Source organism: Empidonax traillii, unplaced genomic scaffold, assembly GCF_003031625.1.
Source record: "Empidonax traillii isolate 1590-97213 ecotype Southwest subspecies unplaced genomic scaffold, ASM303162v1 scaffold287:size763773, whole genome shotgun sequence".
Lineage (NCBI taxonomy): Eukaryota > Metazoa > Chordata > Aves > Passeriformes > Tyrannidae > Empidonax > Empidonax traillii.
In genome coordinates this window covers 482,773-500,988 of record NW_020955480.1, presented here as the reverse complement: position 1 = coordinate 500,988, position 18,216 = coordinate 482,773, and the positions used below count along the sequence as shown (strand labels likewise).

Below are 18,216 nucleotides of genomic sequence, written 5' to 3'. Positions count from 1 at the left end.
GAGCTGGAGCCACCTGGGATTTGGGCTCTGGAACACAGGACTGCATGGGTAAGGAAAAATGAGGGATGAGCCTGGCACAGGAGTATTGGCGTGGAGTGGTGACGGGGGGAGGACGTGCTGCCTCAATGGGCTAATTATGTGTCAGCCAGGCCAGTGAGCGCACTGATTAATAACGCTGTCCTGGACAGGAGAGGGCTGCCGGGAGGAGCCGCTGGTGCCTACTGTGGGGATCCCACGGCCCCCTGCAGCCCGGGGATATCCCCGGGAGGGGATGGGGGTGCTCACTCCACGAAGGGCAGGAAGCCCACCGCTTGGTGGCACGGTGGTACTGCCGTGTGCTGGGCCACAAGGTGGCTCTCCTGTTGGACACCTGGTCAGGAGGGGGCTCCCTCTGGGGCTGCGGCTGCATCGGCGGCCGCTGGGGCAGGAGAAAAGGAACCGGCTGGCACCGAGCAGGAGGTGGAAAGGGGAAGGCGAAGGGTGTCACGGCGCAGGGAAGGGGTGGCACCGGGGAGGTAGGAAATGGTGGCATGGGTCGGGCAGGGGGTGGCACAGGGTGGCATGCTGCAGGCGGGAGGTGGCAGGGGGTGGCACGGGGCAGGCAGGCGGCGGCACGGTGCAGGTGGTGGCACCCGACAGGGCGGGGCAGGGGGTGACAATGGACAGGCAGGGGGCGACACCGGACAGGGCGTTGCACCGGAGAGGTAACACGGGACAGGCATCGGACAGGGGATGGCAGGAAACAGGCAGGGAGTGACACGGGGCAGGCAGGAGGTGGCACCAGACAGCGGGAGACACCGGTATCCCGACGGGGAGGAGCTCCGCCCTTTCCGTGAGCGCTCGGGCCCCTCCGGCGGGTGGGGCGGGACCGGCCCCGCCCAGGGGCGTGTCCTGGGCGTGTCCCCGTGGCCCCGCCCCGGCCCCGGTCCCGGCAGTCGCCCCGTGTCGGCCATGGCGTCCCCGTCGCGGCGGCTGCAGACGAAGCCGGTGATCACCTGCCTCAAGAGCGTCCTGCTCACCTACACCTTCATCTTCTGGGTGAGCGCCCACCCCGCCCCGCCCAACCCCCCGCGACGAGTCGCGGCCGCGCCGCTCTGTCGTGACAGTCGGTAGCCACGGCAGCTTTCCCCTCTCCCCAGGTGTCGGGCATTGTGCTGCTGGCCGTAGGCGTCTGGGGTAGGGTGAGCCTGGCCGTCTACTTCTCCCTGCTGGACGAGAAGGCCACCAATGTCCCCTTCGTCCTGGTGGGCGCTGGCACCGTCGTTGTCCTCCTGGGCACCTTTGGCTGCTTTGCCACCTGCCGCGGCAGCACCTGGATGCTCAAGCTGGTGGGTGACCCCAGACAGGGTGTGATGGGGTCCCATCCTCTCCTAATCCAGCCTGACCTGTCCTGATCCATCCCGAAACGTCCCAGCCTTCCCACCCCTATCACTATCCCGTCCCATACCAGCTTACCCTGTTCGAACCCCATCCCTACCACATCCAATGCTGTTCCAACCCCTCCTGTTCCAGCCCCGTTCCGTCCCATCCAGCCCCGTTCCGTCCCATCCTGCCCCGTTCCGTCCCATCCTGCCCCGTTCCGTCCCATCCTGCCCCGTTCCGTCCCATCCAACCCTGTTCCGTCCCATCCTATGCCATCCTGTGCTGTCTTACCCCATCCCATCCCGTCCTACCCCATCCTATCCACCCCCTCCCATCCCACCCTTTCTGCCCACAGTATGCCATGCTCCTGTCCCTCATCTTCCTCATCGTCCTGGTGGCCGCCGTCGTGGGTTTTGTCTTCAGGCACGAGGTGAGTCTGGGTGGCTGCTGCCATCTGGGAGTGAGTTTGATGCTGATTTTAACCCAAGTGCAGTTGCAGGTGTCGCTGGAGGGACAGGGGTGCTGCTGTAGAGTGGTGCTTAACTTAGCAGAAATGGTATTAAAACAGCCCAAAGATCTTGGTCCCTGTAAGGACCCAGAAGGATGAGCCTAGGTCAGGGTCAGCCCAGCACAGCACACTGCCCGTCCACCAGAACAGGCAGAGTAGCCCTGGACTGTAATTTCTGGCTCTGATCTATCTTGTGGAATAATTTCAGTAATTAAAGCTCCTCGGAGGGTTCCTGCGCCACAGAGCAGCCTGCTTGGGGGGGAGTTGGCACTGCGCAGGTCCTTGTTATTACACGCAGCATCCCTGCTGCCACAGTGCATCCAGCTGCCCTTTAATACAGCCTCTAATTGCCTGGTGGCTGGGAAGTGTCTGCTGGCCACAGCCAGAGTCATTCCTGCCATCACAGAGTGGTGACTAATGCGGGGATGTGGGTCCTGGAGCGTGGGAGGGGACGGCACCACCACTGAGACCTTTCTCCTGCAGATTAAGACAAACTTTGAGAGTAACCTGAACCTGGCCTTGGAGAACTACAACGTGACTGCAGATCGGCACAGCGAGGCCGTCGACACCATCCAGAGGACAGTGAGTACTCCAGGCTGGTGTCTGACTGGCATAAGGTGGGAATGCTCCCCTTGCCCCAGGGTCTCCCCTGGGACCCCCCACGGCATCAGTGTCCCTGTCATATGTGCACCATCTCACAGATGCTGGATGAGATCCTGCAGTTCCTGGAGAAGCAAGGGCTGGGGACCCATGGGAGTGACGGTGGGACTAGGGAGTCAGTACCCTGGTGTGACCAAGCTCCCCAAAATGTGTTTCTACCTCCAGCTGCACTGCTGTGGGGTGCAGAACTACTCGGACTGGGAGAGGACTGAATACTTCAGCCAGAAGGGCATCCCCCAGAGCTGTTGCAAGAGAACAAACGACTGCTTGGAGAAAGATCTGAAAGACCCAAACAAGGCCAAGCTGAAAGTGTTTGTGGATGTAAGTTAAGCTCAGAAAAATCTCCCTGCCAGTCCTAGAGGCAGGGATGGGTGTATGGAGAAGGGCTAGTCTGTCCCTGGGAGGCTTGAATGGAGAACTACTCTATTAGTGCAGCTGGTCTGTGGCCCAGAGACTACCCTCGAGTGCAGGTAGGGGAAGGGTTTGGAGTCCTCTCTACTGTCTCAGGTCCCCCCACTCCTTCCTTGAAAGTCAGGGACCGGGTGGACCCAAGCATTGGCACTTGGGGCTGTGTGTTTTGGAGAACAGGTGAGTAAGGAAGTAGTTTCCCAGTAAAGTTATTTCAGTAGTGCTGACACCTCCCATTGGTGCAAAGTCCTGACCTGGTGGTGAGCACAGGTGACCTCATCCGGCAGGGATGGTTGGATGATGCAAGGCATGTTGCTCTGATGAGTCACCTTGTTCAACATAGTGCTCCTGCTGGGAGCAGCTCAAGGGCAGTGTCCCCTTGATAAAGAGTCTGGGCTGGGAGTCCGTCTAGGGCAGCACTGATAGGGAAATTGCTTAGCTGAGGTCGGGCAGCAGAGGGACAGCCAGAACCCCACATCTGCCTGCACAGGAGCATCTTCCTCTGGAGCTGCTGGTGCTCTGGGGAGGTGCAGCTTTGTTCTCCTGAGAGTGAAAAGCACTGGACCCATATGCTTACTTTCCCTCCTCTGCAGGGTTGTTTTTTCCTGGTAACATCAACAATGGAGTCCAAAATGAGTATTGTGGCTGGAATCTCCTTTGGCATCGCGTGTTTCCAGGTAAATCTCCCTTTCCTGGCTCGGGAGAAGTGCAGAGTGAAGCTAGTGTGTCTCTGGAGGTATTTAATTTCAGTTCAAAGTCTGATCTGTACAAAAGACACAGCCTGTTTCAGCCAGGGAGGAGCAGCTATTCCGCAGATTCCCCTTGGGTTTAATCTCACCACTGTGCAGGCTCCGGTCTCTTACACTCAGGGCTGAAGCAGCAATTCTCTTTCCATGAGCCCAGGATGTTAGGGAAGAGCCCCCCTCTGAAACCACTGACTTAAGGAAAACTAGAGACAAACAAACTCCCTGTGCCTGCTCTTGGCAGGGATCAAATTTGAGCCCTTTCTTTTCATACCCACCAACCTCTCCTTTTATCAGGGAGGTGTTTTGGCATTGCTTCTGTGTGACAGGGTCCCTGAGAATACCTGTGAGGCACAACACTTGTGTTGGTGGCTCACACCCCATGTGCCACCCTACCCTGCCGTTGTGTCCCCTCCCTCCCTCTCCCCAGCCTCTCCTTTATCCTGCAGGGCACTTCCTGCAGGAGCTGCAGCAGCAGCACGCTCACCAGCCCCTGCTCCGGCGGGCGTTATCCCGGCAGGAAACGAGAGGCCCCTGCCCCCAGCTCCGCCAGGCTGGGTGTTGGGCACGCTGACGCTGCGGTGGGGTTTCCCAAGGTGCCGAGGGTTTTCTGATGCACTGCTGCGGGAGCTGCAGGATGTGCAACTGTCTTTCCTTTGGCTGGATTGTGGGAGTTTGCTGGGCTCTTGGCGCTAAGTGGCTGGCCTTGGCTTTGGAGGGGCTTGAATTCACCCTCCCCTTGACCCAGCACACAGAGGCCATAACATGAGCACTGCTGGCCAGGACCACTGGCTGCCGGTGCTGGCGTGGGGAGAAGGAACCCTGCCAAGATACTCTGCTGTAATGAGTGCTTTGCCGTGTGTTTTCCGCACCGGACGGACTGAACTGGGGGAGAGGCATGGGCTGACAGCCCTTGGCTGCAGCTTGTGCTACCGAGTGCTTCGGGAGGTCCTGGGAGATGTAGCTGCTCTGCTGTGCCCAGCCGCTCGCCCCGCGCTCCTCCTTGGTTGAGCTGTGCTTGCTGTGGGGCCACTGAGATGTGGCAGACACACAAATGGTGAACTCACACACACTCCCAGCTGCAGATGTATCTCAGCTGATGGCAGGCTTGGGAATTATGACCAGTTTCTAGATTTTATTGCTCCTTCACCAGGCCTTGCTGGCTGTGTGGCTGACAGGGACTCATTGTGCTGATGTGCCTCCAACTCCACTTATGGAGGCCAGGCTTGTGCAGCATCTGTCCCTGAATGTCTGCACGGGTGCTGGGGGGCTGTGTTGTGATAACAGAGCATGTTCTGGTAACAGTACTGTGTCCTTCAGATGCTGATGTGAGAACAGCAGCCTTGCTTCACCCCTGCCCTTGTAACAGGCAGAGGTACTGCCGTTCTCTGGTGGCTGTGTAATTGGCTGTGACTCTCCTGATATCTGTTTAATCTCCACAATTACCATAAAACAGTAGATGCTTCATGAAGCAAAATGGAGCAGGATGGGATGTGGAGCGTCTCTTGTGAGGAGCTTGTTTGGCTGGTGCCTGCCAGGATCCTCTGCTTCAGCCACTTTCAGAGATTCCAAAGCAGGGCACAGCAGCCGCTGTTGTGATTTGTAAACACCACTGTCCATCTTTGGATTTTATGTAACTCCTGAGCAATTTGTCAGGTTTTTCTCCTTAAAACACCTCATCTTGGTTTTGGCCACCTCTGATATGTGGGATTTTTTTCTCTTTTTCAGTTGATTGGCATCATTCTTGCCTGCTGCCTGTCCCGGTACATCACGAACAATCAGTATGAGATGGTGTAGCTGGCCCCCATCACACTGTGCCTGTGGCTGGGTATGTCTGTAAGCTTAGTGGGCTGTCTCTGCATCCCTGCCTGTGCCTGGTCACCCCTGGGATAGGGGCACCATGCGTGGGGCATGTGTTTAGAGGCAACCTGCAAGACCACACCTCCTATGTCATTTTAAGCTGTGTATAAATCATCCTGTCTGTTAACTTCTTGCTGTTGTGCATTGCAGGGAATGCTCTCCAAGGCTGGGGAGGATGCCTCCACCTTAAGCTTTCCTCTGGATGCCACCTTGTGAAACCTTGCTTTGAATTGACTGATCTTCTTCTCGACTAGCTCATAGGAACGAGTGCACGAGCTGTCCTGGTGTGCTCAGGGACTTGTCCTGACACTACTCTGCTGTGCCACTGCCTGGGATAATTAGTGTAGCTGCGGTGGTTACAGCCAGCACATTCCTCCAGGCACTGTAGCCCCCGGCTCTTTCCTTTGCAGTGGAGAGTGCTGTGCCGTGTTGAACTGACCGTGCTGGTGGCCTCGTGGGACTCAGTGCTCACCTTCAGTGCCTCCACTGGGAAAGCGATGCCTCCCCTCCCCTCTGGCAGCCCCTTGAGATCCCCTGACTCTCTGGTTGTGGTTGCTCTTGAGATGAGGCTGTTGCCCCATTAAAACACGGCCCTGCCTGCCCAAAGCCTTGGCTTGGCCAGGTCTCGGCTTGTTGCCAAGCTCTCTCTCATCCCTACCCGGGGTTTTATATACTTTTTTTATAGTTGTACTTCTTGAAGTACAGGCTGTAGTGGTTCTTTGTAAGCTGTAGTGAGATTTGGTGATGTAGCTCCTGCTGCCTTTACCCTGGTAGGTGTCCTTGCACCGAGTCAGCTGTGACTTGATTGTCAGTATTATGCTGCTTCAACTCATTTTATGTATTGAGTAGATTTCTTTTGTCCTGAGACACAATAAATATTAAGATATTTTACTCTATGAAACCTCCTTGACTTTTCTTTCATGTCCTGGAAATTCCTCTGCTTGAAGAGCAGCAAGCCCCCCAGGGGATGATCTGCTCACCCTGGACCAGGGAGGAACCTCTGGCCATTGCAGTTCGCATTCCTCCAACGTACACTGGTGCACTTGTGCTTGCAAATAACTTCTGTAATTGAATTTTCTTCATAACAGAGGTTGTGTAACAGTGCTGAAGCAGAGGGCCTGGAGCATCTCAGCCCAGGAGCCAGGTGGGTTAAGTTCAGCCCATTGCAAACATGTTGAATCCTTGGCTGGCCACTGTCTTGGAGTAAAGGGCAGGGCAGTGCTGGGCAGTCCCCAGCTGCTCCCCAGGGCAAGAAATGTGGATTTAAGCTTTTACATTCCTTTGTTACTGCTCCTCTTGGGGCTGTTTCATCAGCAAGCCTTTGCCTTGCTGAGCCTGATGCTGCAATGATGTAGTGAAGCTCCCCTCTGCCAAGCTTGGGGGATTTTTATGTCTCAAGCACTGTACTCAAATGAGCTGTGTCTGGCTGGATGCTGGGCTGCCTGTCCTGTTCCTGGAGAGGAGGCAGGTGTAAACAGAGCAGTGAAACCAGGGGTGTAGCAGTGGTGGTCCTTTGCCAGTGTCACCGCTCTGGCAAATGCTGCTGGGTGAGCTGTCCCAGCCCAGCCGCCCCAGGGCATGAGTCAGCCTCCCTGCTGACAGGGGAACACCCGAAATCCTTGTGTTGCATTTAACCTAGGTGAGTAAATCAAGGCTGTTGTCAGCTCTTGGCAGGCTGAAAGCCTCCTGGCTTAGGATGGTAAGGCAGAGTGCGTCAGAGTATAGAAACTGGGCTGGAGATTGGCTGATGGCAATTAACGGATGGATGGAGACAGGGCAAGGACACGTGAGAAGCAGAGCCTTATTTGGACAAACCCGTCCTCATCTGAAAGCCTGCACAGAGGGAAGGACAGTGCCCTGTCCTGGTCTGTGTCCCTGCCTCCACAGGCAGATCCCTTCCCAGGGCGGCTGGAGGAGGTGATGCCAGGTGGACAGGATAGTGCCAGCAGAGGGTGACATGAGGAGCCCGGAGGTTTCTGAACTGCTGCAGGAAAAACAGCATGGATTGTGCCAACGTGGGGAGTGTGGAGGCTTGTTCAGCCTGCTCATCCCCATAGGCAGCAACAGCACTGTGGCCATCAAAGTGTGTGGATCTTACCTGGTTGAATAGCACCTATATAGATAACTCACTTTATTTTGGAGAGAAGTTCCAGAGGAACAGGCACGTGCTTGGGGAGGTGCCAGGCAAACCTGGGACGCTGCTCTGCTGGCAAAGGCATTGTATGCACCTTGGTCACCTGTCTGGACCCACTGAGCAGGAACAGAAGGGCTCTGGTTTCTTGCACCAGCTATGGTTGGCTGGATTTCACACATCCCCCACTGTGTTTGAACCTTCTCTCTCTGGGGGATAAATGTCTCAGGGGACTTGTCAGAAAGCCTTGGAGTCCCCAAAGCTGATTGGTATCCCTTGGGATCTCATGTGGGGAGTTCTGCTGCACCATGCACCCAGTGTTTTAACCACATTGTCAGCACAGCCAGGAAGAGGGATGAAGGGAACTGCTCTGAAAATGTGCTTATGTCCCCATGGGAGATGTGGGGAGGGTCTGGCTCTGACCTCTCCTCCCTTCCCTGTACGTACGTTCTTGCCGTGGCAGTGTGTGCTTCCTTGGTGACACAGAGAGGGTTTCACCTGGTGATACCCGTGGGATGTCAGAGCTCCTTGGCTGCTACTGGCTGCCTGGGATGAGAGCTTGAACTTGGGTCTGTCTGGTGTGAGCCCTGAGGCTGTGGGCTGGGGACAGGTGGTCACCCTTGGGGTACTCCACACCCTCTGATCCCTCCAGCTTTGGCTGCTTGGTTCCTCGGGGAGCTCCTTGTGCCAGCTCCTGCCTCTGCCTTTGCTGAGACAACTCTAGAGGGGACTGGTGGCACCCCTGGGCTGTCAGTAACAACTACTGAACACATCACAGCATGCTGGAACAGGGGGTCAGGACATGCTGAACAACCACAAGCGCCATCAGAGAGCAAATTAGGGACCTCTGCACGTTCCCAGTGAGGCAAGTGCCTGCAGACCCAGTACCTGAGTTATGGATGCTCGTGACGAGGCAGCCAAGCAATTAGATCACTTCTCAGACCCATTAAGCATCAGACGGAGACTAAAAGACTTTCCATTTTCTTTGCAATCGCTCATACAAGACGTTTATTGTTTGCCTCTTGCTGCTCAGCGTGGCGGCGACACGCTCAAGCGCGGCCTCACCCAGCCCCGCCGGAGCAGGGCAGGACGCTGGGGGATACACGTGGTGAGGGTGCTGCAGTCGGCAGGTTCACACCTCACTGGACATCAAACAGGTATTGACCCGCGTGTTGGTTGTGTCAGGATGCACCTGGCTGGGTGGTGACGCGGCAGGTGGGTGTGGGGCAGCACCCGAGCGGTGGGCGCTACACTCTGCCCAGCATCCGCGCAATCCACCAGTTACAGGGCATGATGATCCGGCAGATGACCCTCCCGCCCTGGTAGCAGTAGGGGTAGGGGTAGTAGCCCAGGAGGGGCTCGCAGACCCGCCGGCAGTAGCGGTTGGCGCGGCGGCACTGGGCACAGCAGTAGCCTCTCTCGTCCCAGAGGGGATGGAACTCCAGCCCATTCTCTGACTGCGGGGAAGAGGCAGAATCAGTGCAGTGAGGGGAGTGTGTGGCTGAGGCACCCCGGGGGGATGGACAGGACATCCTGGGAAGGCAGCCAGGGCACCCCAGAGGCATGGGGAGAGCACCCCAGGAACAGGGACAGGGCACTCTAGAGGCATGGACAGGGCATTCCAGCAGCATGGATGGGACATCCCAAGGAGCATAGCTAGGACATCCTGGAACCACGGCCAAGATACCCCAGGGCTGTAGCCAGGGCACCCCAGCATGTGATTCTTTCACTCACATAGTCATTGACAGGCAGGTCCTCCTCAGTGAGCTGCCGTGCTCGGCGCTTGGACCCCAGCTGTGCATCCTTCTCCACCTCGTGTTCGCTCCCTGCATCCAACCAGCTCTGGTTGTCTACGAGCAGCTCAGGGTCTTCTTCTTCTGCCCCTTCAAGGTTGGCCAGCTCAGGAGCTAGAGGAAGAGCCCAAATGTTGCTGTCAACAACTACGGAGCAGAGGGACAAAAGCTGCAGCAAGAACTAATGTCTCTACCAGACTTTGGTGCCAAGGTACAGAAAAAACCCACCAGTAAATCAGTACTCCATTTCCTCCTGCTCTCACCCAACTCGAGAGAAGGGCTGTAGGAGGTAATGGCCCATTCCATCCCATTCCCATGCCCATGGGTGATGGGTGTCTGTGGGTGCTGTTGGCATCTCCTGTGTGAGGCTGTGGGTGTGTAGAAGCACATCCTCATGGTGGGATCTGCTGCTGGGAGGTGGATTTGTAGGGCCCCAGCAAAGTGACAAGATTTGGAGCAGATTATGCCCAGATACAGCATTCATAGCTTGGTTAAGACCCACAGCATCATTAATTTCCTTTGCTGGGGGAGATGTCAGGAAGCCTCGGGACACTGCTGTCCTGGCAAAGGCACTGGATGGACGTGGGTGACCCAACTGGACCCACTGACCCGGGACACAAGCGCTGCTGCAAAGGGGGTCTAAGAGCAGGGATGAGGAAGCAGAAAGGGAACAAGTCAAGGATACCAGCCTCCCTCTTCACCAAGGCTCTCTGATGGCCACCTGCCCTCAGGACCACCAATGGCCGGTACCTGTGGGGGACATGATGTGGCTCCGTGGCTGCAGAGCAGAGGGAGTTTTCACAGTAGGGATTTTGAAACTAGCTCATTCGGCTGGAAGTGGGTTAGAGAGAGTGGGTAATTACACCGGCAGATCTCAGAGGCCACAACCTCTGTGAGGGCTGTGTAGTGAGCAGCTGGAGGTGGCAACCCCGCCGTGTGATTTAGATGCAGATGTCTGCTCGCACTCTGATGTTCATGCGGTGTCGAGGATTTAGGCGTCCCAGTTTCCAGCAGTGCTGGTTTCTTTGCAGGTACAAAGGATTGCTTTTTTTTTCCCCCTTGTTATGAGGAGGGTGGCCACTGCAAAGTGCAGGTCGGTGGGGAGCTGGCAGAGACAAGCACTTTGCTGAGAGAAACTTCAGCCCCTGCTATTATACTGGCTGAGATCTCCTGTGGTCACGGGCAACATTGTGTTCATGTCTGAGATGTACAGCAAGGAGGTGAAAATGGGTTCCCACCAGGTCACAGTGGGGGACATGGCAGGGGGACCATGAGTGTGGGACAGAGCTGCTCCTGGTGAGGGGGCTCAAGAGCGCTTTGGGGAGGAGATGGCTCCTTGTACCTGCTATTGGTGTGGGGTGGATCCAGAAGATGGTCACATTTCTGCAGATGTCAAAAATTTTTGAGCTCTTCAGGAACTCCTTGTTCTGAATGGGCTTTTCCCCAGGCACCCACACTACAGACTGCTCAAAGTAGGTGGTGGTGATTTCTTCTCCCTGGAAAAAGAGCAACATTTGACCCTGGCATGCTCACTGACATGGGAGACTCCCTCCCCCCACCACTGGTTGCTTCTCCTTCCCTTGGCTCACCCAGAGGCATTTGGACTTTCCCTTGGCTCATGGTGCTTGCTGGGTGCACACAAAGTACCCAGCTGGTCCTCACATGGGGAGCCCATCACAAGCCCTGTCTTTCCTGTCCACCTTCAGTCAAAACCACTGTGTTCTCCCCTCTCCTAGCTGATCATCCGAGGGCCTTATCCTGTGCAGTCCCCACCATCTGGAAGAGCCTTTGGAGCACCCCAGCTCATTCAAAACACAAGATTAAACATCTCCTCTCTGCTTTGCTCTTAGTACTTAATGCCTCTCTCCTTCTGCTACTGATTTTGTGATCGAACACTTTAATTTATTCCTCACAGAAATTCTTTGCACGGCTGTATTCTGTAATTTATACCACATGTCTCTGTCGTTGCATTAGTCCATGGTGTGTTTTGGCAGGCACTTAGGGAGGGACATATATAAAGATTATTGGATGGATCTTTGCTGAGCTCTCTACCAGGGCAACGTGGTCTGCGTTGGTTGGTGGTAGCCCTTAGAGCAAGCTGGCAAAGGGATTTTTTTCTCTCAGAAGGCGTCTGGAGCCGTATATCTCTCTTATAGAGTTTTTTTCTTATGACTTTGGGAAGACACAGGAAGGAGCCAACACAACTTGACCCAGTCTGGGTCATTTTGGGATTCTCTGGTAGAAGCTGCAGGGTTGGGGCGGTGCTGCTCGCAGGACCTGGCAGCGTGCAGGCTCTGAGAAGAGATGGTGGAGCTTAAATCTACATTTATCTCACTGAGTTTTACATTTCAGCTCTCTACCCGGGGCAATGTTCTGCTAAAGCCTGGGAAGTCATATCCCTTTTATGATGGTAGCTGAAAAGATCTATTAGCTTCTTAGGGCATAATCAAAGAATCGGTGTCTGGGAATTTGGGTCATGATTCAGGGAAATGTTTCTGCCCACGCTTCCTTTCAAACACATGTCCTGGTGGTGTTTTATCTGCGGCAGCGTCCTTAGGGGGGATTCAATCTGCTAACACCCATAGTCTCTCAAAGGGGGAGGCAGGAAGGCTGTGCCATCAGGGGGGCCTTGGGGAGGGGGACAGGGCCAGGGGACAACTGCCATCAAAGGACTGAGCCATCACTCTGGGGCACGCTGTCAGAGAGGGGTTAAAACAGGGAGTCCAACACCTTTTTCCACGCAGCATGCAAAATGTGAGGCTCCTTGCAGCAGGGTGCAGCGGGCAAAAGATAAATGGATGCAGGAAGCAACCAGGCACATCAGTGGGAGGAAAGTCCATGCAGGGAAGTGGCCCCAGCCTGGTGCTTCCCACCTCTCAGGTCTATACGCCAAGAGTTTTCTCAAATCGCATTTCTTAGAAATGGCTGCTCTTTTAAATCCCTTACTTCTGCCTCACTCTGCTTGAGAACATGAGGCTCAAATCTCGGAGAAAACAATTTGATTGACTTTTTGGTGCCTGCTAATCCTGAGCTGCCTTGCGACCTTTTGACTACAACAGGATTATTGTTCTTGATCTCCGGTATTGTGCTGAGAGGTTTTTGTCTGTCGCCGTCTAATCCCGTCTCTTTTCACTTGTTTTTATAAGCAATCCTCTGAAATAAGAGCATTTTATGAAGCGATCACAGCTCATTATTTCTTTATTGCAGCATCCCTGGGAAGGCTGGAGCAGATGGGAGGGTGGCAGGAATGGCAGCCACTCTCGTGTGCCAGGGAGAGGAGTGGGTTTCACTGGGGACAAAGGTGCCCTGTTTTATTCACCTACCTCAAGCTCAGGGATCTTGGCCTCTGTCGTCTCAGGTAGGACTTTAGTCTGAGTTTTGATGAAACATTTTTGAAGTCCCACAAAGAAGATGCCGGTTATTCCCTATAGGATCAAAGCAAACACCCAAAAAGCAGTCAGGGCAAAGAGGAGGACAAATAACCCATTGTACAGAAGGTACAGCTGGTGGAGGGCTTAGTCATATTTTTGATGTTGATGTTTTTGTGCCACCTCTGTTCCATAGTGGTGCTAAGATGCACTAACAGGTTCTCCTAAGGGATATTTCATTTTATGGTTTGGGAGAACTGGGATTTTTGCAAATATTTAAAAGCAGGTAGTCATAAAATTTTACTCCACTCCCCTTCTCCTTATAACTATCATGAGCTCTCATTATCATAAATAAAAATATGCAGAATAGCATCTGACCGTTATGGTTATATGAACATTCAGCCCCCAGTTCCTGCTAGGCTATTAGCTCAAAATTTTGCCATATGTCACTGCACCAGGTATTTCCCTACAAATTTTAATTAGGTTTCAGAGAGAGCCTACAATAGTGTCATGAGGTTTTAATGCTCTCCAGACAGATGAATGTACTGGGCTTGGATAGACTGATGATGATTGTGTTCCTTTGCAAGGGTAAATTCAATAACCAGGTCTTGCTTGAAGATGCATTTCATTGGAGCTGAACCACACCACTATAAAATACCAGTGGAAGCTTAAGTAGATACACATCTCCCTTTCTTTGAGATCATCCCCAGAGAGTTTGAGCATTTCTCTCCCTGACGCAGGAGCAAATAGTCCTCCACAGCACTCTAAGGGATCCCATCAGTCCTGCTGCAAGACTGGAGGGTCTCAGGAACAAACTGCCACACTCACATTTTTGAAGTCATGGATCTCCAGGATTTCCTCGCTGCCGTTCCCGCTGGTGAAGGTCTCTGTCCTGGCCAGGGGGTCAATCTCCATCACAATCTTCTTCTTCTCACCGTTGCTGAAGAATGTGTGTTCCATATCATAGACCTGTAAGGGCCAAAGTCACACAGGGATCAGCTCAGAACCCCTCCCAGTTTCACACACTGCCCAGTGGGTGAACAGGTTGATGCTTGGTGCATGATCACCCATGCTGAGTGTCCTGCCATGGCTGTTTCCTCACACAGCGGCTTGAGCCAAAGCAACCTTCTGGATAGCACAAGGAGAGGCAGCTCCCATGTGCCAGGGCTCAGCAGAAGGGCAGGATGCAGCCAGAATGAGGGGCAACTTGTCTGTCAAGCCTGGGATGTGTGGCAAACCTAGGAAAAAATGCTCATCCCACACTTGCACCAGGAGCTTTGCCACAGCTCAGCCTTTGCTGGTGCTTTCTGTGGCATGAGCCTGGTTACAGCCCAGGCTGGACTGAAGTCCTGATCCCAAGGGGACCTCATTTTCCCTCCTCCCTGCCTTGCTTGCTCCACCACTGTCTCCCTGTCTTTCTTGCTCCGTCACAGCATCCCTATCTCGCTTACTCCATCACTGTGTCCCCAGCTCGCTCACTCCATCTCTGCGCCTTCTGTTTTTCCTGGAAAGGCAGAGGTAAGAGCCTCTCTCTGCCTAGAGGAGATGAAGGATTGCCTGCGGATCAAAGACCTCCTTGAGGGCTGCTGAAGAGCTTCGGGGCGTAGCAGCCGGCTTCCCGTCGGCACTCCTCCCTACGGGGAGCCGGGGTGAGCAGCGCCGGAGGGAGCAGCCCTCTCCTCCTCGCAGGTGCTCGCCGCACTCAGCCAGCCCGGCAGCCCTCCAGTCTCTGCGGATGCCTGACCCTTAAAGGATGAGTAGTGGCAGATGCTATTTGAAGCACAGAAATGATCCTGCTGGCGCAGCGAGAGCTGGCGAGCCTCGGGGAGCCTTGATTCCAAAATCAAACGGTGCTGTGTGGAAGCAAAGGGCTTGTGCAAAACTCCTCAAGTCCACTGGGCAGGGAGGAGGGCTGGAGGCACGGTGATGGGAAAGCCCTGTTAATCCCCTGACATGGCCATGAAGCCAGGGAAGGAGCACTCCTGGCCCACTGGTGTGGGGCAGGAGCTCAGCCTTCAGTGCCAACCCAAACCCCCATTCACAGTCTCCTGATTCCTGCACATATCTTCCCGTTTGGGGGGTTCAAAGTCTCTTAGCAATGTTTCCAGCATCAGCATACCCCATTTTGCATCCACCTAGGCACAGAACTGGCTGTGAGAACTGCTTGGTACCTTCGCACCTGCTTAAAGGTTAGAGGAGTGATATGCACCTTGGCAGCCATGAGCATCTCCTGTTGGTCTGCAGGAAGCTTTTACAAAGATATATAGCTCTCAATGGATTTTATGATACAGTAAAAACAGTCTGAAGCCTAAAATGGCTGTATGGCTGCTGGTTTTGACTGACAAAATGTGTATGGTGCCATGAATCATTTCTAGGAGGGCAGGATCCCAGGTGGCACCTTACCTTTGAGTGTCTCTCCATTTACAAAGAATTACTTTGGCCAGTGCAGTGTCCAGACAACCCACTTGGGCTTTGCCAGCTCTGTGCTGTTCAGGGAGCTGTGAGATGTTTTCTAGGGCTACAAATGACACTTTCTGGCAAATCATTGAAATCTGTCCCCCTGTGAGGCTGTGATGATCCCCTTGTCAGCTGCATCATCTGCTGTGCCGGCCGGCGCGGGTGCTGCCTTGCAGGGGGCAGAACCACGTCCAAGGCAACCCCTCAGAGGCACAACTCTTCTTTCAAGTTTTTTTTCCCACTCTCTGGTTACATTACGGGAACTTGAAGGGTTTCTTGTTCTTTAAAGAGTTTAATTCCCCTTGGTTTATATTTTTGAGTGTTAGGAAGTTCCAGCCTCCCCCATCCTGCTTTTCCCCAAGTGCTCCTGGGTCAGGTGGAGAAGACACTGCTCTGCAGCCATGGGGACACAGCGGTGCTGGACACTGGGAGTGTCAGCATGCAACTCCACCACAGGAACATCTCTGCTTTCCTGTGACCTCACACTCCACTTGTTTGCCTATCAGGTGTTGGCAAGGGCTGGATGGACTCCATTGTCCACCAGTGCCCACTGGTGAGGATGCCAAGGGCTGGTGTTCTGGATATGCTTTCTGAGGCTGTGGCAATGTCTCTGCACTGCTGGCTTGGAGAAATCCTCCCTTCAGGGGTTAACAGCTTCTTTCTCTCATGGTTGGCATGACCCCTGTTTTTCTAGGAACAGTAAAGGCTTTATAACCATCTTGGCAGGATCCTGGAGGCACATCTGGCTTTCATTGCTTTTTCTTTTATTTTGGGGGGTATTTGTTTCTATTTGCTGATAAGAAGACAGTTTCCAGCAAGCAGGGTGCTTCCTCTGCCCGGCAGGAGGGCAGCCTGGCTGGGCTGAAGCAGCTCTGGCGTGGGGCAGGGAGGAGAGAGGAGATGCCAGTGTGGGAAAGAGGCTGCCTTGGCTGCACACGGGAATTTTGTAGATGTTCTTGAGAGCTGTCAAAACCTGCTGGTGCCAGGGTGCAAAGTGAGGCCTCCTGGATGAGCATGGAAATTCAAAGGAAAGGAGAATGAGGGGTACTGGGGAGGCTGTTGGCTTCAAGGTTAAGCGATTTACTTGGAGTATGGGATAAAAAAAGGGTTTGGGCAGAACTGTCAGGTTGCTCGGCGGCAGTGGGCAGAGACAGATAGGGGATGCACAGTCCTTCTGCCACCCCAACATGCTTGGTACTTACAGAAGTGTCCTTCTGGAGCTGGAAATAAACGAGCCCAATCCAGTTAGCAGGAGCTCCTTCAGAAGCTAATCCATCTCACCATACCCTCACATTGCAGACACATTAAAGTAAGAAATATAATCCATGACAATCAATCACCACTGCGTCCTGGCTTTCTCTCCTCTTTATGCAGTGGCATAATGACTTTTCCACCAGTTTCTGGCAAGATAATTGAAATGAAATGGAAAATATTTTCTTACTTGTCATAAAATTTGCTGCCGGTGAAATAAGAGTAACTTTAACTCTTCGTGGCATAGCTCCCATCCCCTGTAATTGTCAACTGGGGAAAGAATGCGGTGACAGGGAAAAAACTCAGCCTGTATTAAGTAAAAGCTAGTTATGAATAATACAGAGGTTTTTAAAAGTGCCATGAATACTTGTGGTCTGAGAAAATGCACTTTGTGAAGTTGCTTGGGTTTTGGGGAGTAGTTAAAAGTTTCAGGGGCTAAGGGGAGGGGGACGACTCTGTCTGGGGAAACAAGGCTTTGAAATGCTGTATCAAAGAGTTTTTACTTACTTTTCTGGGTGTTGGGTTCCAGAGGTATTTGACACCAAAAAATATCAGAATAAGAGAAAGGAGCAGCACGCTGAGGAGCAGTCCACAGAGCGGGTACCTGGGGCAGCTTTTCTTCCGCGGCTTGGCTGCTTCTGCCTAATTAATGACAAAACAGTGATAGCCAGGGTGCGCTGAGGATTCGAGGAGGGAGGAGGACACGCACGTATCAGACATTTGTGGTGCTGTAGAGATGCAGGGTGGCAAGGCAAGCCATGAACTTACGTCCAGAAAGCGGCAGTGCTCCGGGCTATCCCGAGCCGTCCCTCCCATGGTCTCCTCCGTGTGCGAGGACGCCAGCCCGCTCCGAGGTGGAGTTAGAGAGGCTCTGTGTGCACACGCGGTGGGAAGGCTGGGTCACAGCCGCCCCCACAGAGGTGCAGCCAGCTTTCCCCACAGCCTGCGGGGCCCCAGGCGCTCCCGCAGCGCTCCCGTCTGCAGGCACAAGCCATTCCCACGCTTCTGGAGACGAGCCCACGTGAAGCCTCACAGCGCGGTCGGTGTCCATCCCTTACGTCCAGGGTCATATTTTTGGTTTAATCTCTGCTTCCACCCTACACTGTTGCTCATGCACCAATGGCTGGAGGTGCCCAGGCTGTGCAAATGCTGCCGGTCCCCCTGTGGCCTGGGGACGTGGGCACTGCTGCAATCAAGGGGTTGCTCACCAAGCGTGTGTGGGACGTGTGTATGAGCATGTGTGTGCAAGCACATGGGCACGGGTGGGCAAGGGTGTGTGTATGTACGTGCACGTGTGTGCACACAGGAGAGTGTGTGTGTGTGTGCAATGTGTTTGCATGACCACAGACACGGGTGTGCACGTACACACGTGTGAGCACATGCGCAATGTGTGAGTGCCGTGAATCCCGATCTCTCCCAGCGGAGGGCTGTGGCATCCCACGCCCGCCTCGTGCAGAGCCTTGCCCCGAAGTCGGCCTAGCCAGGAATTTCCTGACTAATTCTTTTCTTTCAATATGCTCAAAATGCTCAAAAATTTTCCCGTGTTGAAATCGTGGCGTTTCTTCATGGAAATGAACCCATCTCAGGAAAGGCTTTCAGAAATCTGGAGTGAGGTTTCTAGTCTGAACATGATGAGGCTCCCTGGTGTAGAAGGGCTAGCATGGAACTCTTTTTC

The 18,216-nt window shown here is 54.0% G+C and overlaps 2 protein-coding genes across 3 annotated transcripts; one reads left to right on the top strand and one right to left on the bottom strand.

The window, feature by feature from the left end:
* The first annotated feature begins 927 nt into the window (after positions 1 to 927).
* Positions 928 to 6,437, top strand: TSPAN6 (tetraspanin 6). 2 transcript variants are annotated; one of them, XM_027890428.1, is made up of 8 exons: positions 928 to 1,038; positions 1,140 to 1,328; positions 1,718 to 1,792; positions 2,354 to 2,452; positions 2,696 to 2,851; positions 3,532 to 3,615; positions 5,410 to 5,509; positions 5,692 to 6,437. In XM_027890428.1, exons 1-7 carry the CDS (start codon positions 952 to 954, stop codon positions 5,476 to 5,478), a joined length of 759 nt encoding a protein of 252 aa, XP_027746229.1. In that variant the 5' UTR covers positions 928 to 951; the 3' UTR covers positions 5,479 to 5,509; positions 5,692 to 6,437. The 2 variants fall into 2 exon arrangements, with proteins under 2 accessions (XP_027746229.1, XP_027746230.1); XM_027890429.1 differs by lacking the exon at positions 1,718 to 1,792.
* Positions 6,438 to 8,695: 2,258 nt separating this feature from the next.
* Positions 8,696 to 17,357, bottom strand: TNMD (tenomodulin). Its single transcript, XM_027890433.1, has 7 exons — positions 17,310 to 17,357; positions 17,049 to 17,183; positions 13,662 to 13,802; positions 12,789 to 12,890; positions 10,808 to 10,961; positions 9,407 to 9,579; positions 8,696 to 9,129 (listed from the first exon to the last, which is right to left on the bottom strand). The coding sequence occupies exons 1-7, from the start codon at positions 17,355 to 17,357 to the stop codon at positions 8,920 to 8,922; spliced, it is 963 nt and encodes a 320-aa protein (XP_027746234.1). The 3' UTR covers positions 8,696 to 8,919.
* Between the last annotated feature and the right edge of the window lie 859 nt (positions 17,358 to 18,216).